This window comes from Phyllostomus hastatus, unplaced genomic scaffold (genome assembly GCF_019186645.2).
Source record: "Phyllostomus hastatus isolate PE091 unplaced genomic scaffold, TTU_PhHast_1.1 phas_scaffold_129, whole genome shotgun sequence".
NCBI classification, from domain to species: Eukaryota; Metazoa; Chordata; class Mammalia; order Chiroptera; family Phyllostomidae; genus Phyllostomus; species Phyllostomus hastatus.
In genome coordinates this window covers 30615956-30635743 of record NW_025334009.1, presented here as the reverse complement: position 1 = coordinate 30635743, position 19788 = coordinate 30615956, and the positions used below count along the sequence as shown (strand labels likewise).

General features: G+C 42.7%; 1 protein-coding gene across 1 annotated transcript in view; it reads right to left on the bottom strand.

Annotated features, from left to right (window-relative positions):
• Positions 1-2037: 2037 nt before the first annotated feature.
• LOC123830521 (serotransferrin-like) overlaps positions 2038-19788 on the bottom strand; it is a 28337-nt gene continuing 10586 nt past the window's right edge. Inside the window, exons 6-17 of the mRNA XM_045856853.1 lie at positions 19359-19414; positions 18641-18819; positions 17704-17881; positions 16434-16588; positions 15743-15833; positions 15108-15146; positions 12130-12288; positions 10423-10567; positions 9058-9122; positions 4879-5063; positions 3565-3754; positions 2038-2235 (exon numbers count right to left, since the gene is read on the bottom strand). Coding sequence (XP_045712809.1) covers positions 2201-2235; positions 3565-3754; positions 4879-5063; positions 9058-9122; positions 10423-10567; positions 12130-12288; positions 15108-15146; positions 15743-15833; positions 16434-16588; positions 17704-17881; positions 18641-18819; positions 19359-19414 — 1477 coding nt within the window. The 3' untranslated portion in view covers positions 2038-2200. The remainder of the gene's footprint in view (positions 2236-3564; positions 3755-4878; positions 5064-9057; positions 9123-10422; positions 10568-12129; positions 12289-15107; positions 15147-15742; positions 15834-16433; positions 16589-17703; positions 17882-18640; positions 18820-19358; positions 19415-19788) is intronic.

Below are 19788 nucleotides of genomic sequence, written 5' to 3'. Positions count from 1 at the left end.
AGTTGGTCAGAGCATTGTCCCAAAGACTAAAAAGGTCATGGGTTCGATGTTCCATCAGGACATGTACCCAGGTTGCAGGTTTGATCCTTGGATGGGGCATGTATGAGAAAGCAACCAAGTCAGTGCTTCTCTCTCACATCAATGTCTCTCTCTTTCTCTCTCTCTCTTCCCCTCCCTTCCATCCTTGCCTTCCTTTTTCATTGCTTCTCTAAAAGCAATGAAAAACTGTCCTCAGGTGAGAATAAAAAAAATTAAAAGAATTAAAATGAGTTATGCTTATTATATTAAAAACTCAAGCCATAATGAAAGATCAAAGAAAAAAGCCACAAATTGCATCAACCTTCATACCTGTAAGTATCTGGTGAACATTATTTCAGACATTTTTCTGTACATGTGTAGTGACAAGAAGACAGTCTAGAGGGAGGAATAAATAAAAATACACAAATTATCAAGAGACTACAGCATGAACTGCTGTATTTGCCACCTCTAGAACAGCATCTGGCTCATGGTAGGTGCTCCATACATTGTTGGCAAAATTAGATTTGTTGACTCATTGCATTAAGACAGACCACACCCCATGGGGGACCTCACCAAACAGGAAGAGAAAAGTTATTGTAGGGTTTGGGGTAAGGGTGGAATTTTGGTGAATATTAAATAAGGCAAAGTATTGGTAGGCTCAAAGCAAAGTAGGGCTGTGTGTAAAAAGGTAAGGACTGGGTGTTCACTGCAAAGCAGACCTAGGATCCTGCTTCCGTGGACACTACAAAGTAAAGAGCTATGTGGACTGCTGTGTCCAGAAACCCCACCTGCAGCTTTGTTCCTGAGTGTAAACTGAGGCCGTGCAAGGAGTCAGGAAATAGAGAGGCAAACTGGAGGGATGTTTAGAAGGCAAAATCAACACTTGCTGACATTGGACATGGAATGAAGGAAAACAGTGAGATGAAACTTCACTCCTCACTTTATGGCTCCTGTGAGGCTAGAAGACCTTGACCGTAGCTGATGTGAAATACTCAAATATGTAAACAGCAGTTGGATTAGGGAAGCAGGAGAGGAAAGGGGCAGGATGATCATCTCCGTTTTTGACTTGCTGGATTTCTGGTTGCTGAGGGAACTCTACGGTACAGATTCAGAGTAAGGAGGAGGAGGTACGAGTGTGGAGACACTAGAGGCAGGGGTCAGAAATATAGGTGTAGATGTAGGTAGATGCCCAGGAGTTATTCACATTGTTTAGGGGGGTGGCCTGCAAAGTGAGAAGAGTGCTGGGTCAAGAAGAGAACCTCAGGAAGATTTTTCTACAGTTTCAAGGCCAGTAGGCTGAGCCCAAAGTAAGGCCAGAAATGGACAGAACTGCCAGGACAGAGAAGCTGGGGAGAGTTCCAAGGAAAAGTGAGTGGTCAGTTATATCAAGTACAGTAAACAGACTCAAGAAGGAAAGAACTAAAGTTGGTTTTCACAGCTGCAGGTGGATGGTGACCTTGGCCAGGATACCTGACTTCCAGAGAAGTGAGTGTAGCAGAAGACTGACTTCCATATGTCCCACCATTAATAATAAGTGAGGGTGGAAACAGCTCACTTATAATAAGTGAGGGGAGGAGACAGGGCAATGACTGCTGTGGGAATCGGAGTCAAAGGGTGATTTTTAGCAAGATGTCCCAGTGATTCACTTTTCCAACCAATTAGAGTCAGGACCTGATGAAATTCATTAAAAATATTTTTAAATGTATAAATATTTCATATTCTCTTTCAGTACTTGCTTGAACAGTCTATTTCAATAACTCCTTCCTGCCCCTTCTGTAGCAACATACAAACACACAGGGCTGTAGACACTTGATTCTATTATATTGATCATGCAGACCCCTTTTAGGAAGAATTCCCACTGAGACTGTATCCCGGAGGTGTGGCTCTGGGACCACATCCAAGGTAGTGGGAAGGATTGGATGAATCTTCAGCTCCGAAGGAAGGACTCAGTGGCCCATGTATTGAGTTGGATAGTATAAAAGAAATCCTTCCAGGATAAACATTTAGGAAAGAATGAAGTTTTTAAAAGGTAGAACCAGTAACAAATTTTATTTTATTTCCTGCATAGGCAGCAACATTGAACTATGAAGACAGCCAAACAGCTCAGGCCAGCAACACCAGGGGAAGCTGATGGGTCACATGCGCTCCCATCTCCATCAGGTCACGGCCCCACTTTCGGATTTCAACCTCTGTGGAAAGTGCAGGCTTCCAGGAGTTCTGTAGGGGCAGAGAAGAAAGGTAGGACAGTCAATATCTACCTGTGTTTATTGTCTGTTGAGTGAATGAATAGCTAGTTTTGAATACAAAAGCATTCAGACCATGGCTGTGCTCCTCTGATGGCTGGGCCAGTCATTCTTCTCCCAGTGGCCTTCTCCACTTACGGGCATGGCACTGTGCCTATCCCAGGTGGTGCCCCATGCCAAGGATGGTAACACGATTTCCCTGCTCTACATCATCCCCCACCTTGTATCTTGTAGGCAGAGCTCCACACATGATCCCATGTGACTGGAAGGAACCTGAAAAGACTGTGATCTCTGACCTCTTTAGGCAGTTGAGGAACTACCATAACAAGAGGCACTAGGCACTTGGTACCTGCCAGTTTTTGTACTAGGGGTTGAAGGTGGAAAAGAGAACAGCAGAGCTGAACTTCCTCCCCTCTTAGAGGTATAGGTTAAATAAATATAGTCTCAGTGCTCTCAGCAGTGGCCACGGGCAAGCATGTTCCTTACATCAGAAGTATGTGGGGCAGCTGTTAAAATGCAAAAACCCTGACTTTGGCACAGACTTGCTGAATCAGTATCCCCATGGCCTGGAATCAGTATTTTAAGGACCATGGCTCACTGATGTGCACACAAAAGTTGACATACATTCACCCTATAACCATGTTGTTTACCCACATCTTCCAAATGACTTCAAGTGATTAAATTAGGTCCGACATAGATAGAGTGCAAAGGTGTGTTTTATTGTATTTTGATTCCAAGAAAACTGGTGTTCCAGATGAATAGTACGTACGATTTTATAGTTACCAGAACTTACTATTGTTCAAGCTCACAAGAGTAGTGCTATGTTAAAGATCTTTCTGCAGTGATGGAAATGCTACCTTTGCCCACCTATATGGAGTCACACGTAATTGAACATTTGAATTGTGGCTAGTGTGACTAAGAAAGTAAATTTTTCTTTTTTTTCATTTTAATTAATTTAAATGTAAATATCCATTGTAGCTAGGGGCTACCTATGTATTGGACAATGAAACTCTGAATTTAAAAAGGATTTTAGTGCATAGCAATGGGCATGGGCACCTAAACCTCTTACTTTGGAATTCTGCATATCCAGACAGTTCACTAATTCAGTGCTCATGGCCTCCTTGCCATCTGCCCATACAAGTAGACTTCCATATGTTCTGGGATTATATGTTTCCATCATTAATTCATCTTGTCCATTAGTCACCTCCTGGGGACCATAGCCCACTTCTCACTTTGTACCCACCACCCAGAGCCCTGCCTGTATTTGCTTTGTAGCTTCCCCCACACTGTTCCTCTTACTCACTCGAAGTTGAGCATTGTTTCAGGTTGGCCACAGCAGTGACATACTCTGCTCCTAAATATGATTCGTACGTTGTTCTGTCCTGAAGTTCGGCCAAACATTTTGTATCATCCCTGAACAGAAGGTCCTTGGTTTTAGATTGGAACATACAAAAATTGTTCAAGCAGGCAGTTCCATTTTTTCCAAAGGTGGCCTGTCAAATAAATAGAAAGTGCATGAAGACCTGTGGTAGCGAGCAGCTAGGAACACCTGGATGAGATGGAGGAGGCTGAAAGCTGGGAAGGCTTTGGAAAGAAAGGGAGGTTACAAAGCATGCCTCAGGGTCTTTCCCCTCCCTCACCTGGTGTTCGCCCTTTTTTGGCCCTGGCTCCATGCTTTCACGAAGGCCTACCTGCTCTGTGAAGTCCCTCCCACCCAGCCACTCACTCCTGCTTTCTCTGATCTCTCTACTTCCTTGGCCAGGGCCTTGAGGGCTGCTTCCAGGAAATGAAAGGACAGAAACTTGTTCCCTTCCAAGTCTTATTGTCAGAGAAGATATTAAACGTGAGCCACTCAATGAGGGGGTTACAGGTGGTTGTTGCAAGTTCATGTTTAGTCAAACATGAACATCTTTGATCCTGTCTTGGGCAAGAGGCTTGATCACTCCAGGCTTCCTAAGGTTATAAGTGAAATGATGATTACAAAAAGTTTAGCATTCCACCTAGCACCTAGGAAGTCTTCATTAAATCTGAATTATTACCATTTACCTTAAAAGGGCTCACAGAGGTATGCTATCTTAATTTTTTAAAAAGAAAACTAATGGTGAATCAATAGGCAGGAAGCTGTCGTTGTGGGGAAGGTGGTGATGTGAGTTGAGGAGCCTTTTAGATTGGAATACTTAGACAGCCCCTCTCCCCACCAAGCCTAGCTCTGCGAGGGGAGGGGTCTTGGGTTGTCTGGATATTGAAGTGATTCTCAGTCTGTCTAAGCAAGGGAAACGCAGGTTTTCATTTCATGACCTGTGTGAAGGAGGTCTGGGAAACAGAATCAGTCTCCTTCATTAAAAAAAAAACAAAACATAGATATGCAGAAAATGAAGGTACCACAGAGCAAGGTTAAGGGCAAGCAAGAAGGCAGACCTGAGGACATGCAGATCAGATGGGTGATTATCTCCAGTAACCAGGAGAGCCAGGTCTTAGAGATCCAGTTCCATAATCCATACCCTCCCAATTCTAGTTTCAAGAAAGAGAATGCTGGAATGTGGGCTGCATTTAGCTGTGAGTTCCTGCCAAATAATCACCTAGAAAGAGAGGGTGGGAGGCCCTGGCTGGTTCATACCTGCTGGTTAAGTAACACCTGGCGAACACAAGCTGCCTTATCTTCCCTCGAGACGACACCATGATTTGGGGATCGTGCTAGGTAGCAGTTCTCAGCCTCGGTCACATCCTTCCTGGTGCCATCAGTGCACAGCAGCTTGAAGTCACTCTGCTTTAGATTCTTAGCCCAGGCTTCGGGATTATTTCCTGGAGATAGAGAAGGCATGTCAGCCACAGCTGACAGCTTTGGTCAAGACACCCTCTCCAGGAGGATATGACAGACCCATCGGTGTGTGGAGGGCCTAGATCCAGTTGCCAGCAGAAGTACACAGACTGAGGTTACAGTGATGTGGAGAGGAAGAGACTAGAGTTAGCTGGAATTCCTAGTGACCATCTGTAGTAGACCATCCTGCGTGGTGTGGGCCCAGCCCCCAGTGGCAGACATTTACTGCAAAATAACTTCCTAAAAGCCATGCTAAACCTTCCAAGGATCAGTGTAACCGGTTCAACTACTTTTGCCTTTTCGTTTGCAAATATCCCTCTTCTGTGATGTGATTACCAGCATTGGCTCCTTTGTTTTCTGTAAAAGGTAACCACCTAAAGCGAGCCTGTGCATAGTTAATGAGGACCTTCTTGTAACCTGCCCTGTAAGACAGTAAAAGCTCATTGGAGCAAGGGCTGAGGCTTTTGCTCCCCTTGAGGGAGAAGCCTCTTGCCCTTTTCTTCCACATGATTCGGTAGTCTGGTAGTCCGTGTGAATTTCTTTTGTTTCAACTACAATGCCGTGGACCCCACGAGCAAGGGTTTGCAACAACCACCCTTTCCAGCCTGCCTCACCCAGCCAGGGAAGAGTAGACTATATACTGTGGATGCTTAAAAAGTTCTTTATTTCTACTAAATTCTAAAGCATCTGGACCTCTTTCTTACTCAAGCATAGAAAGAACACAACCCTCAACTAGTTGACAATCACTGTGCTCTATCTTGTTGTACCAACAAGCAAAAGAACTTTGCCAGAAGCCCTTTCAGAAACTGCAGCAGTGTTTTAAGTCTGACTCACTCATACTGGCTCTACGTGAAAATACGCACAGCCCTCTGTGCACACAGGTCCATATCCTGTCCTCAGTCCTTTGCTTCGTCTTCTCCGGATCCTCTCTAGAAAAGAAAACTCACCCATTCTCAGGATTTTGGCTTTTTCTTCCAGAGGCAGACCTCAAATATGTTTTCCCAGTTTATACTTCTCTCCAAAAATGCAGTGTTGCAATATTTTTCCTAATTTAGTTTCCAATTAGTTTTCTTCATTTAACTTAACAACTAATACATGAATTCACCAGTATAAAATTTTATATTACTTATATATAAAGTTAAAATACCTGTTACCTATACTCCCCAAATGTACACTTTCAATTTTAATAGAAAACTCCAAATTTCCTGCCTCTCCCCACCTAGTAACTGCACACATCTTCACTCACCTTCTAATGTTTCTCCTTTCCTTTCTTACAGTCCCTCCAACTCAACACCTTCCGTATAAAATTCATCATTGTTCTCTCCAAACCCATCTATTCTACATGTAATTTAAGCATTTATATAATACTATGTTCTCAGCTCTCTGCAAGACACAGTCTTAACAGAGAGGGGGAAAACACACATACTAAAGGCAAAACTTCAGGGCACAAATAATATTTTCTATCTTGTGGAACACACTCTAAATGCTGTGTGAGCTCAGAACCAGCACAGTGAGTACATTAATTAGGGGAAGCTAGCTGAAGGAGGCAAGGTTTTACGTGTGTCTTGTAACATGTGTAGGATTGAGAAGAGGAGAAAGGAATGCTTCTCAGCGGGATGAGGGAGGGCACTGGTAAGACTCAGAGTCAGGTACAAACCTGGTGCTTCCAAAGGGTGAAATGAGAATGGCTCCACTGGAGCAGAGTCCTGGGCAGTGGAGCTGAACTGGTGAGGCACGCCCAGACACTACAGACCTTGAGTGTGGCACTTGGCAAGAGGAAAAGTGGGTCTATGAGGATTTATGAATGGAAGTGAATGTTAATGTATGAGCCAGAGCCTGGAACAGGACAGTTAAGAATGAGACAGGAGGAGCTTCATTCTGGGTTGGGAAGGTAGCAGTGGGCATCTAGAAGTGCATGTTAAAACATATTCTTTTCAGTAATAGTAATCCTTGATTTTGTACAAAAGTAATTTGTAAAATGCTACATAGTTTAAGGAAGAAAATTCTGAAGCACTTGTAATCCCATAGCAGCCACTTTCAAGATTGGTGCATTTCTTCTAGTCTTTTTTCGACACACACACACACGTAATATGCAGATGTATCTAAATAATTAGATCATATAGTCCACATGCTTTTATATCCTGATTCTTCTATATCACAACATACTAAAGAATTAATAAAGACACATTTTGAAGAAACAAAAACCATACTGACTGAGGAATTGATCTAGGCTTGACTGACAGGGCATGTAGTAAAGTCTTCAATAGGGACAGAGGACATGGGGAGAGGACTGGATTTTGAGAGAATGAATACAAGGAGCTTGGATTTGTACAGGCTGAGGTTGCTATGCCAGTGTACTTTGCCCATAAAAATGACCACATGGCAAATAGAGATCCTGGGATGCTTTTAGATGGGAGGTTAGGCCTCCTCTCTAAGTTCCCCTCAGTAGGTCTGGCTTGTAGGGTCACTGCAAACAGTGGGGAGTTGGAGCCTAGAGAGGGAAGTCCTACTCAGAAGAATACAAAAAGAAATCAAGAAGTGACAAAGAACCAGTCTTAGGGTAACACTCAACAGCAGGAAAAAGGACCACCCTTAAAGAAAAAAGCAAAAATAATAGGAGGGAAGAAAGAAAAATTAGCCAAAAGAATATTCCTTCAAGTAAGAACTTAGCTACTCCTATGTGCCACATATTATAGTTGATGTTGAGATATAAAAGGAGGAAGAAAGAGCTCAAAGATTTCCTGTGGCCACAGTTTATTAAAGAATGTGATAAATTCAATAATACTAGCAATATGGATAAGGGAGTCTGTTGTCAATATGCATGTGCCATCAGGGAAGCCTTCTTGGATGAGTTGGTGCCACACTAGTTCATTCTAGATGAGTTGCAGGCAAGATTTGAGGTTGTGTGAAGGGGCATAAGGAAAGGAAGGAGGTAACAGCTGCGTGGACTGTAGTGCATTTGATAATACAGAGCAGGCAGATGAAGTACTCATCATTCTTAACAACTTTTAAAAAATCCTGTTCTGTTTTTTAACATCAATATTCACCCACTGGTTTTAGTATCCAATAATGATTCTTGACTGAATAAATTATTACTGTATTGAGTGCCAAGTGATAGTTTTTTTAACTCTATAATTATTTCTACATTTATTAGTTAGCATTGTACAATAAGGAAGATCTATCTTTTTACCTTCATTTGTTTAATCAGGATGGACTCATGTATTCTTATTTTATCCAGTGGGTTATTATCTTTTATATTATTATTATTTCTTTTAATGTTCAGAATATCCCAGATTTGGCCAGTGGGAGGTCCTTAAAAATGTTTACTGTGTGCTTCCATATGTCCATGACTCTGAGCACTTCACTCTGATGTAACAAGCTCACCTTGTATTTTTCCTGTCCAGCTCTAGAATCGGCTATGGTTGTAAGGGGCCCTGGTTCCTTTTATTGGAGGCAGTTCTAGATCCAAGATCTTGGTGCTCATTGCTACTGATGTGCCACTATCTCTAGGTTTTTTCAGTGGACATAAAATATATTGGAATATATATTAGACCTGGAAATATGGAAATAATTATAAAGTGCCTTTTAGCAGTGATTCAGAAAATCTGAATATGAAATGTGGATATGATGAGTATTGAATCCATGTTAATATAAATATTCTGATCTGGATCACTGTAATTCAGGTATATAAGAGAATATCCTTGTTCTTAAGAAATGTGCCCTGCAGTATTTAGGGGACAGGCAACATAATGCCTGCACCCATGGTAGGGTTCCTAGGAGAGAATTTAAGTCCAGTAGGACCCCACAGTCCTTACCATTCTGCCTACCCACATGAAAACTTCTCTCTTCACTGAATAAAAAGGTTGGGAATCAGAGCTATGGAGCCTGACAGAGTCCATAACACCTCCACCCAGCATCCTGAGCACAAGGGAACCCAGCAACTCCAATTTGTAGGGGCAGAGGAGCATGTGCACGTACCCTCAGTGTTCTGTTTGACAGTCTGGTCTTTCACAAAGGCCACATCTCCACTCTCAACCAGACACCTACAGAGAGCCAGGTAGAAAGGAAGAGAAGAAGTCAGCAAGATACATCTGCCATTCAGGAGGGCCACTTTACAGATCTAGGGCTGGCCATCTGATATCAGCAATTGTGACTCCCCTTCTATCATTAACCTATTATTACCAATAATAGATTTATCACTAATCTTACATATATTACTAATGTAAGTAGTAAAGAAAAAGAAAACGAAACCTCTGATTTGGTTTGTAGTTACACCAGGGGTGTCAAACTCATTTGCACCTGGGGCCACATCAGCCTTGCAGTTGCCTTCAAAGGGCCAAATGTAATTTTAGGCTGTATAAATGTAACTACTCCTTAACTAGGGGCAAGGAGCTCGGCTCTGCCCCTGGGTAGAAACAAGGTGCCAGGCTGGACAACACAAGGTGGAGGGCCTGCTTCGGCAGGCCTTGTGTTTGTCACCTGTGAGTTATATAATCTTGGTTCTACACACTAAATCTTAAATTCTGGAATAGTTTCTCCAACAGAGAGGGCTACATCATTTTCCTAGTATTAAAACAGATATTAGATATTCCAGTGTGGGATAACCTTTGTTTTTTTTCCTTTAGTACTGAGAAGTTCAGTTACAATACTGCCATTACTGTGCAAGTTGATGGATTCATGAACTACTAAGTAACACAGGCCTGAATGAGAAAGAGTAGTTAAAAAGTATAAGGTCATAAGGTGCACAGGTGTCTCTATGAAAATGATAAACATTCCATGGAATAGAGATGTAGTTGGGAATGTAAAAATCATGTGCTTTACTTTCGTATATTTCCAGGTGAGTATGGTTGCAGGTTCCCCAAAGATGCATGGAAGAGCACAGGCCAGGCCCCCGACCCCTGTATTCAGCTGTGTTAGGGTTCCCACACACTGGCACTGGTAACACTTTGAACCAGATCACTCTTTGTTGTAGGGTGCTGCCATATGCATGCAGGACGTTTAGCAGCCTCTACCAGCTAGATGTCAGAAGCAACACGCCCAGCCCATTCTAGCCCTATTTGATCATTAAAAACATCTCCAGACACTGCCAAATGTCCCCAGAGGGCAAACTGCCCTCTCTTGAGAACTTCTAGTTTGTATCATGCTGCCAGTCTTTGCTGTCTATGACAGCCAGGTCTGGAGACTCCGTGTGAAAGGGTTCTTCGTAGGGTTGCTGAATGTGGCACCCTGATACATGCAGGCCCAGCAGACTAGAAACATAAGAACTCTCCTGAGTTCCTAAAAAGGAATCTTGTGAGAGAGAGCTGGGGGGTGTTATTTTCATATTAGTGTTATAAGACTTACCTGAAAGCCCCCGTATAACCATAGTATCTCTCATTGCTGTTGGCTTGACACTTCTTTTCTGGACTATTTTCTGAGCCAATACAAAGAGCACAGAGACTGGAAGTTGGCTCATACCCAGGAGCACAGCCTTGACTGAAATATTTATCTGTGCAGAAGGACAAGAGGAAGTCAGCTTTTCTTAATCAAGTCAATATGAATGGCCTTCATCTGACACATAAAAGGTGTGTATGGCCCCAAACAGGTAGAGACTGCCAAGACCTTAAAGAGACCTGAGGATCCCACACACTCATATTGCCTAGAAGGCCCTGTAGCAGGATTGTAGCTATTGACCCAATAGGCATTTCCCCTTGTTCCTTCATAACAAAGCTCTAGTTTTTAAAATGTTTTTCTCCATTAATTATTTTATTGATACATAATTGACATTTAACATTATTATCAGTTTCAGGTGTACAGCATAATGACTGTGAATATATTGTGAAATGATCACCACAATAAATCTAGTTAACATCTGTCACCCCAGATAGTTATAAATTCTTTTTCTTTTGATGAGAAATGTAAGATCTCTTTTAGCAACTTTTAAATATGCAACACAACATTATTAACTTTAGTCACCATGCTACATATCACCCCATGACTTATTTACTTTATAACTGGAAGTTTGTACCTTTTAATACACTTTACCCATGTTGTCCAAACCCCACCCCTGGCCCCTGGCAACCAGCAATGTCTTTTGTGTATCTAATAGCTCAGTTTGGTTTCTTTTTTTTTTTAGATTCCACATATAAATGAGATTATACGGTATTCGTCTTTCTCTGCCTGACTTATTTCACTTACTATAATGCCCTTGAGGTCAATCCATATCATAGCAAATGGCAAAATTTCCTTGTTTGTTTTTTTTTTATGGCTGAATAATATTCCAGTGTGTATATGTGCATGTATGTATCCCACATTTTCCTTATCCACTCATCTATCGACAGACACATTGTTTCCACATCTTGGCTATTGTAAATAACACTGCAGTGAACATGGGAGCACATGTGTCTTTTTGAATTAGTGTTTTTGCTTGTTTTGGATAATACCCAGTAGTGGAATTGCTGGATGCTATGGTAATTCTATTTTTAATTTGTTTAACAAGATCTGGTTTTATTTGGGCAGAAATATGCCCAAATAAAACATGACACCTTCAGCTTCTTTTACTGCTGAGTGGACTATGTGCCTAAGTTCTGGGCAGTGAGAAGTTAATAGCAGTAGTTGGGTTAGATTTCCTGAATGACTTCTTTAAGAAGTTAACAGTAGGTGGCATACACTTTAAGTTGTCCTTACTCCTTGCTCCTTGAGGCCTCCTGGATTATGGATGTGATGGCAATTATGGGTGACCTTGAAGATGGAGGCCTCATGCTCAGAACCGTGAGGCAGAAAAAGGGAAGGAGCCTAGGTTTCTAATGATTATATCAGCATGGACTGCTCACCTCTCCTCTTTTTTAGTAGAGAGAAAGGTAAGCCATTATGTGCAACCAAAAAGAACCATTCTGATTCATCTCCCCAGCCCTACCATTTCTTTTAGGTATTTTCTTGAGGTCCTCTTTAACCAAATTTTAACTACCATAGACCCAGGGCCACAGAAGTGCTTTGTACCATGCCACTTTCTTTCTAGTATACCTCTTTCTGCCCTGTCCTGACTACAGTGACCTCCTGGGATTCACTCACCGAATTCACAGTGGTTGATCTTGTTGTAGAGTAGGCCCATGGGGATGTTCCAGCCAGCGGTTCTATCTACTGCAGTGTGACAGGACTTCTTGCCTTTTAGAGAGTTCCAGGTGAGGTCATCTGGTGCTGATGATTTCACCACAGCCACAGCAAGATACCCTACCAGAAAGATACCAAAAAAAGGATGTATTAACACCTCTAGGCCCTCCAGAGTGTCTCTCTGCAGTCAAACCCTGCCATCTCCCTATGGAAGCAAAATTATTCTGAATCATTTCTATTGTCTTTGAAAGGGCCCTTCCCAATAACTGAGTAAGGTGAAGTCCAAGTCACCCTGTCAGATGGAGATTAATCTGCACCGAAAAAGTCAAAATAGTAAGAATATATTATCATCAGAGCAATGGCTGATATATGACCCTTCCCAAAGCCACAAAGGTACTGAAACTGTAAATCAGCAACTCATCCTCCACTGTACAATATCAGAGGAATGCATACAGAAGTATATATGTAACTCCAACATTTTATACACTAACAATTTTAGTAAAGAGTGGTACATGAATAATAAACTGCAGGGAATATTCTGGCCAGATATTTTGTGATAAGGAAAATACAGGTTTGTACCAAAATAAATATGTGAAGTGGAAACTGTCAAAAGTCAGCTGTCATCTTTAGCAGCAGATAGTTACTGATCCTTTAACTTGGAAACAGAACATCAACCCAAAATTTCACTTTCTAATTTAACTCAATAAATTGTTTATAACACAAAACAGAGAAGTTATATTATCCATAGAATAAGAATGGGCCTTTCTGTGTTCTGCTAATGAGACTGGCTCCTTGAGTAACAGAAAAAGGCTTGGAGGGAGTTCCAGCCAATATGGAGGCACAGGTAAAATTCCTTCGCTTCCTCTCACAACCGAAAAAGAGGATAACAACCAATCTAAAATCAATAAACAATCAGAAGCATCAGAAAATCAAGCTGCATGGAACTCTGACAACCAAAGAATTAAAGAAAAAATCAACCAGAACAACCAGACCAGTAAGGCAGACCCATGGGGTGGGCGACTCAGAATCACCTTGGTGAGGCAGCTGAGGGGTGGGGCTGACTGCCAAGCTCAGTGGAGCTGCATGGGAGGGACCGACTTAAGGGGAAAACTGAGCCTCAGAGCTGACTGTGGGCTATGGCTGGGGTTGCCACGCAAAATGAAAGAACAAATGAAAGATACCCAAAATGAAATAAAACAAAATATTCAGGGAACCAACAGTGACAAGAAGGAAACCAGGATTCAAAGCAATGATTTGGAACAAAAGGAAGAAATAAACATCCGACTGGATCAGAACAAAGAAAGAAGAATCCAAAAAAATGAAGAGAGGCTGAGGACTCTGGGAAACATTCCAACATCTTAATTATAGGGGTGCCAGAAGGAGAAGAGCAACAGCAAGAAATTGAAAACTTATTTAAACAAATAATGAAGGAAAACTTCCTCAATCCAGCGAAGGAAATAGACTTCCAGGAAGTCCAGGAAGCCCAGAGAGTCCCAAAGAAGTAGGACCCAAAGAGCAACACACCAAGGCACATCATCATTAAATTACCCAAGATTAAAGACAAAGAGAAAATTCTAAGAGCCTCAAGAGAAAAGGAGACAGTTACCTACAAAGGAGTTCCCATAAGGCTATCAGCTGATTTCTCAAAAGAAACCTTACAGGCAAGAAGGCACTGGAAAGAAGTATTTGAAGTCATGAAACGCAAGGACCTACATCTAAGATTACTCTAAACAGCAAAGCTTTCATTTAGAATAGAAGGGCAGATAAAGTGCTTCCCAGATAAAGTCAAATTAAAGGAGTTCATCATCGCCAAGCCCTTATTATATGAAATGTTAAAGGGACTTAACTAAGAAAAATGAAGATAAAAAATATGAACATAAAATGACAACAAACTCATAACTATCAACAAATGAACCTAAAAGGAAAGAAAAACAATGAAAACAAAAAATAAGCAAACAACCAGAATGGGAACAGAATCAGAGAAATGGACATCACACAGAGGGAGTTCAGTGGAGAGGGAGAAGGGAGGAATGGGGGGGAAGAAGCAGCATGATTAGTAGGCATAAAATAGACAGGGAAAGATAAAAAATGGTATAGGAAACAGAGGACTCAAAGAACTTATAGGTACAACCCGTGGACATGAACTAAGTAGGGGGGAATGCTGGAGGGTTGGGGGGACAGGGTGGAGGGAAGATAAAGGGGAGAAAATTGGGAAAACTGTAATAGCATAATCAATAAAAAAAGACTTTAAAAAAAGGCTTGGGGGTTATAATCAGAGGGAGTCACAAGACAGACTTGCACACAAGTAGCTGGGAAATAACCTGGAGAGGCCTGAGCATAGGGGTTCTGGGACCTAGTGCCCACTGTGGTGTAAGACTTCCTGACTTGCTCCCACCCCATCTCTCCAGATCCACCCCAGCCAGACCTCTGGGTGAAAGCCAGGTTGGCCTGAGTTCTGAGCCCAGCCCTGGCTGGGAGACTGGGTAATTTTATATTCCTAAACATCTGACTGTGTGAGCCAATCTCCTCATCCCTGCCAGCCACAAATATACAAGGCTCCTCACTGGTGCTAACTCTCATTTGACACTGTAGGCCCAATGTAATGCAAGGCAGTCAGGAGCAGTGAGAAGGGTGTGGATTTGCTTACTGGATATAGGAGCCTAGACAACTTGTAAACTCTCTCAGCTGTTGGTCCTCTTATGCATCGACAAGGCCCACCATACAGGATTAAGTGGGACATCTTATGTGCATGCAGGTCATGGCAAGTGTAAAAGAGTAACCATCAGTACCAATTACTATCTTTCCATGATTCTTTTGCATTCTAAAAATTGATCTCTTTCACTGCCTTCTACTTTTGATTTTAATTTAAACTTGCCTTCCTCTTTCGCAAAATCAATGGAATTCATCTTAAACTCATGAGGTTACCAATCCCAACTCACCTTTTTCTGGTGTTTTCTCACAATCTGTGTCATGAGGTTCTGGAGAAGAGAAAATTAAGAAGTCATTGAATATTCATTTACAGATTGAAAATCATGCCTTTCTCGTGTTGTAGATTGGAATAAAAAGAGCCAGGAAAACTACATATCACTAATTCCCCCAAAACCCAGGCTCTCTTGATTGTGCAAATTCACTTTAATTCACTAGCCTATGGAATGTAGCCCAAAATTATGAATTTCAAGTTTCCTGCTCTGTCTGTTCTGGGGTCAGTCACAGTTGCCCCTACCTACTATACTTGAATCCCTACATCACAGTGATAGGAGAAGTATGGATTTTGCAAGCAAGATCTGTCAGAAATCCCAAGCAAGAATCCCAACTGCCCTCTTCATTGGAGTCTCTTTTAGCTGGAACTTCACAGTGCAAAGCCTCCATTTCTGCTGGTGGAAGGTATGATAGAAGATCTGTCCTTCAAGATAACTGTGGAGATTAGCGATGAGGGAACCCAGAACCTGGGAAATAGGAGGTGCTCAGTAAGCAAGAGCTTTATGGTCAATGTGGTATGAATCAGGCTATGATTTTCCCATCTCCTTTATTTCCTAGAGGAAATAAAACACTGAGGGGCACTTCTTCTACTTACTGTAGTTCTCTGCCAGGACAGGCACCAGACCACACTTGCCCGCAATGTAGATGAACCCTCCATCCAAGCTCATGGCATCAGCTTCTCCTTTCTGCAAAGGCACAGCACAACACAGCAGATGAAAAGAGGCTATTTACTGTCCCATCTGCTCTTCCAGGTGTTTCCTTGAAGCAGCCTTCCCAGCATAGGTCACGAATGACCCAGGAGACAGCCATTGCTAGTTCTGGATCTCCAAAGCATCAGCCAGGTACACCCAGCATAGAAAATAAAATGTACTGTCATTTTCACCCAAACCATCATGAACAGATGATCAATTCTAGATGCCTTGCTTAGTTTCTTGAGGGGCAAAGACCCACATTCAGTCCTCCTGTTCTCTAATAGGACACACTGTCCCAGAGACATTCCCACAACAACCTTCTGACACCAAGAATTCTTCTTTGTGAGACAGATGAGTGGAGCCCAGCCCCAAGGAGCCTATCAGATCCATAAGCTCAAAAATACTGATGCTCCTTTGGGGCTGGGCTCCTACAGTGAGGGCAAGGTTCTTAACTCATTTTGCCCAGTGAGTTAGCTGCCCACATATCTGAATATTCCTGGGTTTTCATCTCATTCCCAGGAATACTTCCTCAGCCTTAGGGACAGGCAGGCAGCAGTGTAGGGATGCTGCCCTATGGAGATAGGAATGCCATACCATGATCTTGGCAATGCAGTCTTCAGTGGACTCTTCAGATTCACAATTTACTTTCCCATTACTCTCTATACTCCACTCATCACATTTGGTCCTCTCATGGTGGCCTACTGCACACCATTTCACACTCCGGCATTCATTTTTTGGGACAGGTGGGCCTAGGGCATAAGAAAGAGAATGAGGGTTTAGAAAGGCACCTGCCTGCTGGTTATAAATGCTACTAACTGTATTCATGAAAATGCTGTGATTTGCTCAAACAGATCCCATTCAAGGAATTAATCATCTTAGAAGGCAAAGGCAATTAAGTCTTGGTTGACTTCTTATCATGCTCCCAACTACTGGATACTCTATCACTCTAGGCTAGTTTATTTCCTCTTCTTTTTGAAATAACACTTAGCCACTTGAGCTGTTCTTCTTTATTTGTTCATCATTTATTTTCTGTTCCCTGTAGGAGAACATAAGCTCAGCCACACAAGGGCCATCCCTGTCTTTTTCTCCATAGCACCCTCATTTTTGAGGACAGTGCCTGGCCCGTAGTTGGTGCAATAAATGTCCACTGAATAAATGGACATCTACCTAAAGGACATCTTTCAGACTCAGCTCAAAAGTCACTTCCTCAGGGAAGCCTTACCTTAACTCCAGGACATGTTTTTGTTTCCATGATTTCATAGGACCATGATATTTTGTTCTGCTTTTTTTTTAGCTTATTCTGAGTAAATCTCTCCTTTTTAATTGATCATTCAATAGAATGACTATTCATTGAACATTTATCTTCTCCACTGGTGAAAAAGTTCCGTGATAGCAGAATCTAATCTATGTTTGTCTCACCATTATATACACAGCATCTAGCACAATTTATTGCCAGATAATAAATGTCTATTGAATAAGTAAATGATCAAACAAACTTCCAGTGACCCAAGGAAATTTAAGAACAGGATGGACCTGTCTAGAGCTACAGCCTCCTTAGGCCACATGTTGACCATGCTTGGCTGCAGCTATGCAATTAATTTCACTCTCTTTGACTTTATGCCAGGCTAATTGACTTCATAGAGTGGTTGGAGCAGCCCCAATTTATGCAATAGAAATAATATCATTTTAAGAATGAATTTCCTTTAATGCCCTTTGGTGATGTCCAGACCCATCTCACGATGATGAATGCCATTTAGCATCTGTCCGATAGCTAGGGCAGATAACATGACGGCAGGTTTTCAAGCTCCCGCCCTCACCATGTTTCCAAACTCCTAAGGTCACACGATCCTTCCCAAGTACTCACGTGACTCTTCCCTCAGGTTCTCAAGAGCAGTGACATATTCATATCCTAGGTACATCTTGGAGTCCATCTTAGGGGGGATCTTTAAAAACCCTTGGGCACTGTCCTTAAATAGCAGGTCTTTCCCATGAGAGGAGCTGAAGAGCTGGAATTGTGTAGATTTACCTCTGCCAAAATGTTCCTATGTATAGTAAAAAAATATAAAAAAACAGTGAGTGGCTACAGTGACAAAGTAGGTTGTGAAGAAAAACTGAAATCCCAGAAAACTAAATTAAACTGACATTTTCAAGATACCAGTAAAGAGGGCAGTCAGGCCTGCTCTGTGCTGCTTGTCACCTCCTCTCCCAGCCCTATCTCCCTGGATATGTTCCTGTGCTTGTCTCCCTGGCTGTGTTGATGGCTCAGTGACTACAAAAAATGAATTTGTCAGAGGCTGACACTGTGTGGTTGCCACTTAAACTCTTGGTGGATGGACGGGAGGGCTAGGTGATAGATAGTTGGCTCCTTTCTGGCATTCCGCTGCTCTAGGGATACAAAGCTGGTTGTGCCTGTGGCTCTCTTGCAGTCAGGTGGAGGAACAACAGGAAAGAGATAATTTCCTTCTGGGGAGGTCATGGAAGGCCTTCAAGGGAAAGAGTGTTTGCCCTTGTCCTGTAAGGCCTGATTTTGATGGAAAGAAATGAAATGGAGCAATAAGGAACATCTTTACATCACTGATCCAAAATGTCAGGGTCTGGTAAATGATAAAGCAAAACTGGGCTCTCTGCCACTCAGAAGAATTCCTTTTGGGCACTTTTGGATAAGTGGAAGATGTGTGGCATAATTCTCACTATGTCCTATAAACAGAAGATTCTACAGTGGCAATAAAGGAACAAAGGAAAATGCCCCCAGTCCAAGCAAAGGACCATTAAAGTAGGAAGGAGGACAGTGGATTTGGTACCTGGGCCTTGTTGAGAAGCTCCCAGATTGAGTCCTCCTTGCCATCTACACTTCGGGCCACAACAGCATGGGAAGGGACTCTGGCCAGGTGGCATTCCTTATATTTGTCAACTGGCTTCCGGGTGTTGTCTCTGCAGAGCAGCTCATACTGGTCCCTCTCAGCCTGGTTTGTAAAGGTGTCTGGAGAAGGAAAGCCCAGAAGAACCTACTGCAGGCAAAGCCATGAGCTATGGTCCTCCTCCCCCTCCCTTGCAATCCCATGGCGTCATAAAATGTACAAGCTGAGAAGCCTAGAGCGAACACTGAGGGCCAGAGAATATAAGGAACCTGACTTGCTCAAGATCCCACAGCCAGTTACAGGCAAGGAAGCTTCTGATACCCAGTGCAGAGGTGACTGCCTCATATCTCATAATTGGTCTCATCTCAGCAGGCCAACTACAGGCCAGAGTTGACCAGACCTGCCCCCAATCCTTTACTATGGCAACACTTAAGAGGAGGAAGGGTCCCTGTACATCCAGGAGATTGAGTGATGGAAAGAGGCCCAGGAGTCAAGGCAGGGGCCCTCCAGCCGCATACTTCTGCACAGATAGAAACCCAAACAGTGATAAAGGAGGAACACACTGTGCTCGTGTCTGACTGCTGAGCATGAAAAAGGAGGCAGGAAAATGAGAAGGCCCACTGCTTGGAGGGGATCTGCAAATTATTCTTCTGTCACTTACCGAGTACTGTCAAGTGCTTGATAAAGGCCACGTCCCCAGCACCTTCCATCAGACACCTGTGAGAAGAAATATATTAGAAGGGTTTCTGCAGGACAAGACCCTTCTCCTTGGGCTTGAGGGTCTGATCCCACTATCCAGCCCTGGGACAAGGGGAGACCATGGTGGAGGCCTCTTTGCCATTGTACAGCAGAGGAAGCACCATGGGGTGTTGATACCACTGATGTCAGAGGGATGAGCTCACAGGAGCTAGAGGTCCCTCACGATGTGTCCCAAAGCAGTAAAAAGGCACTAAAGATATTTTAGAGCGGAGAAGAGTTTTCAAACTTCTGAAATGGAGGATAAAGGCAGAGTATCTCCTGATGGAGAAGAAATACCCTCAGCTGACTATAAAACTCTAGGATATAACCAGGGGAAAAGAAGGAGCAAGAAA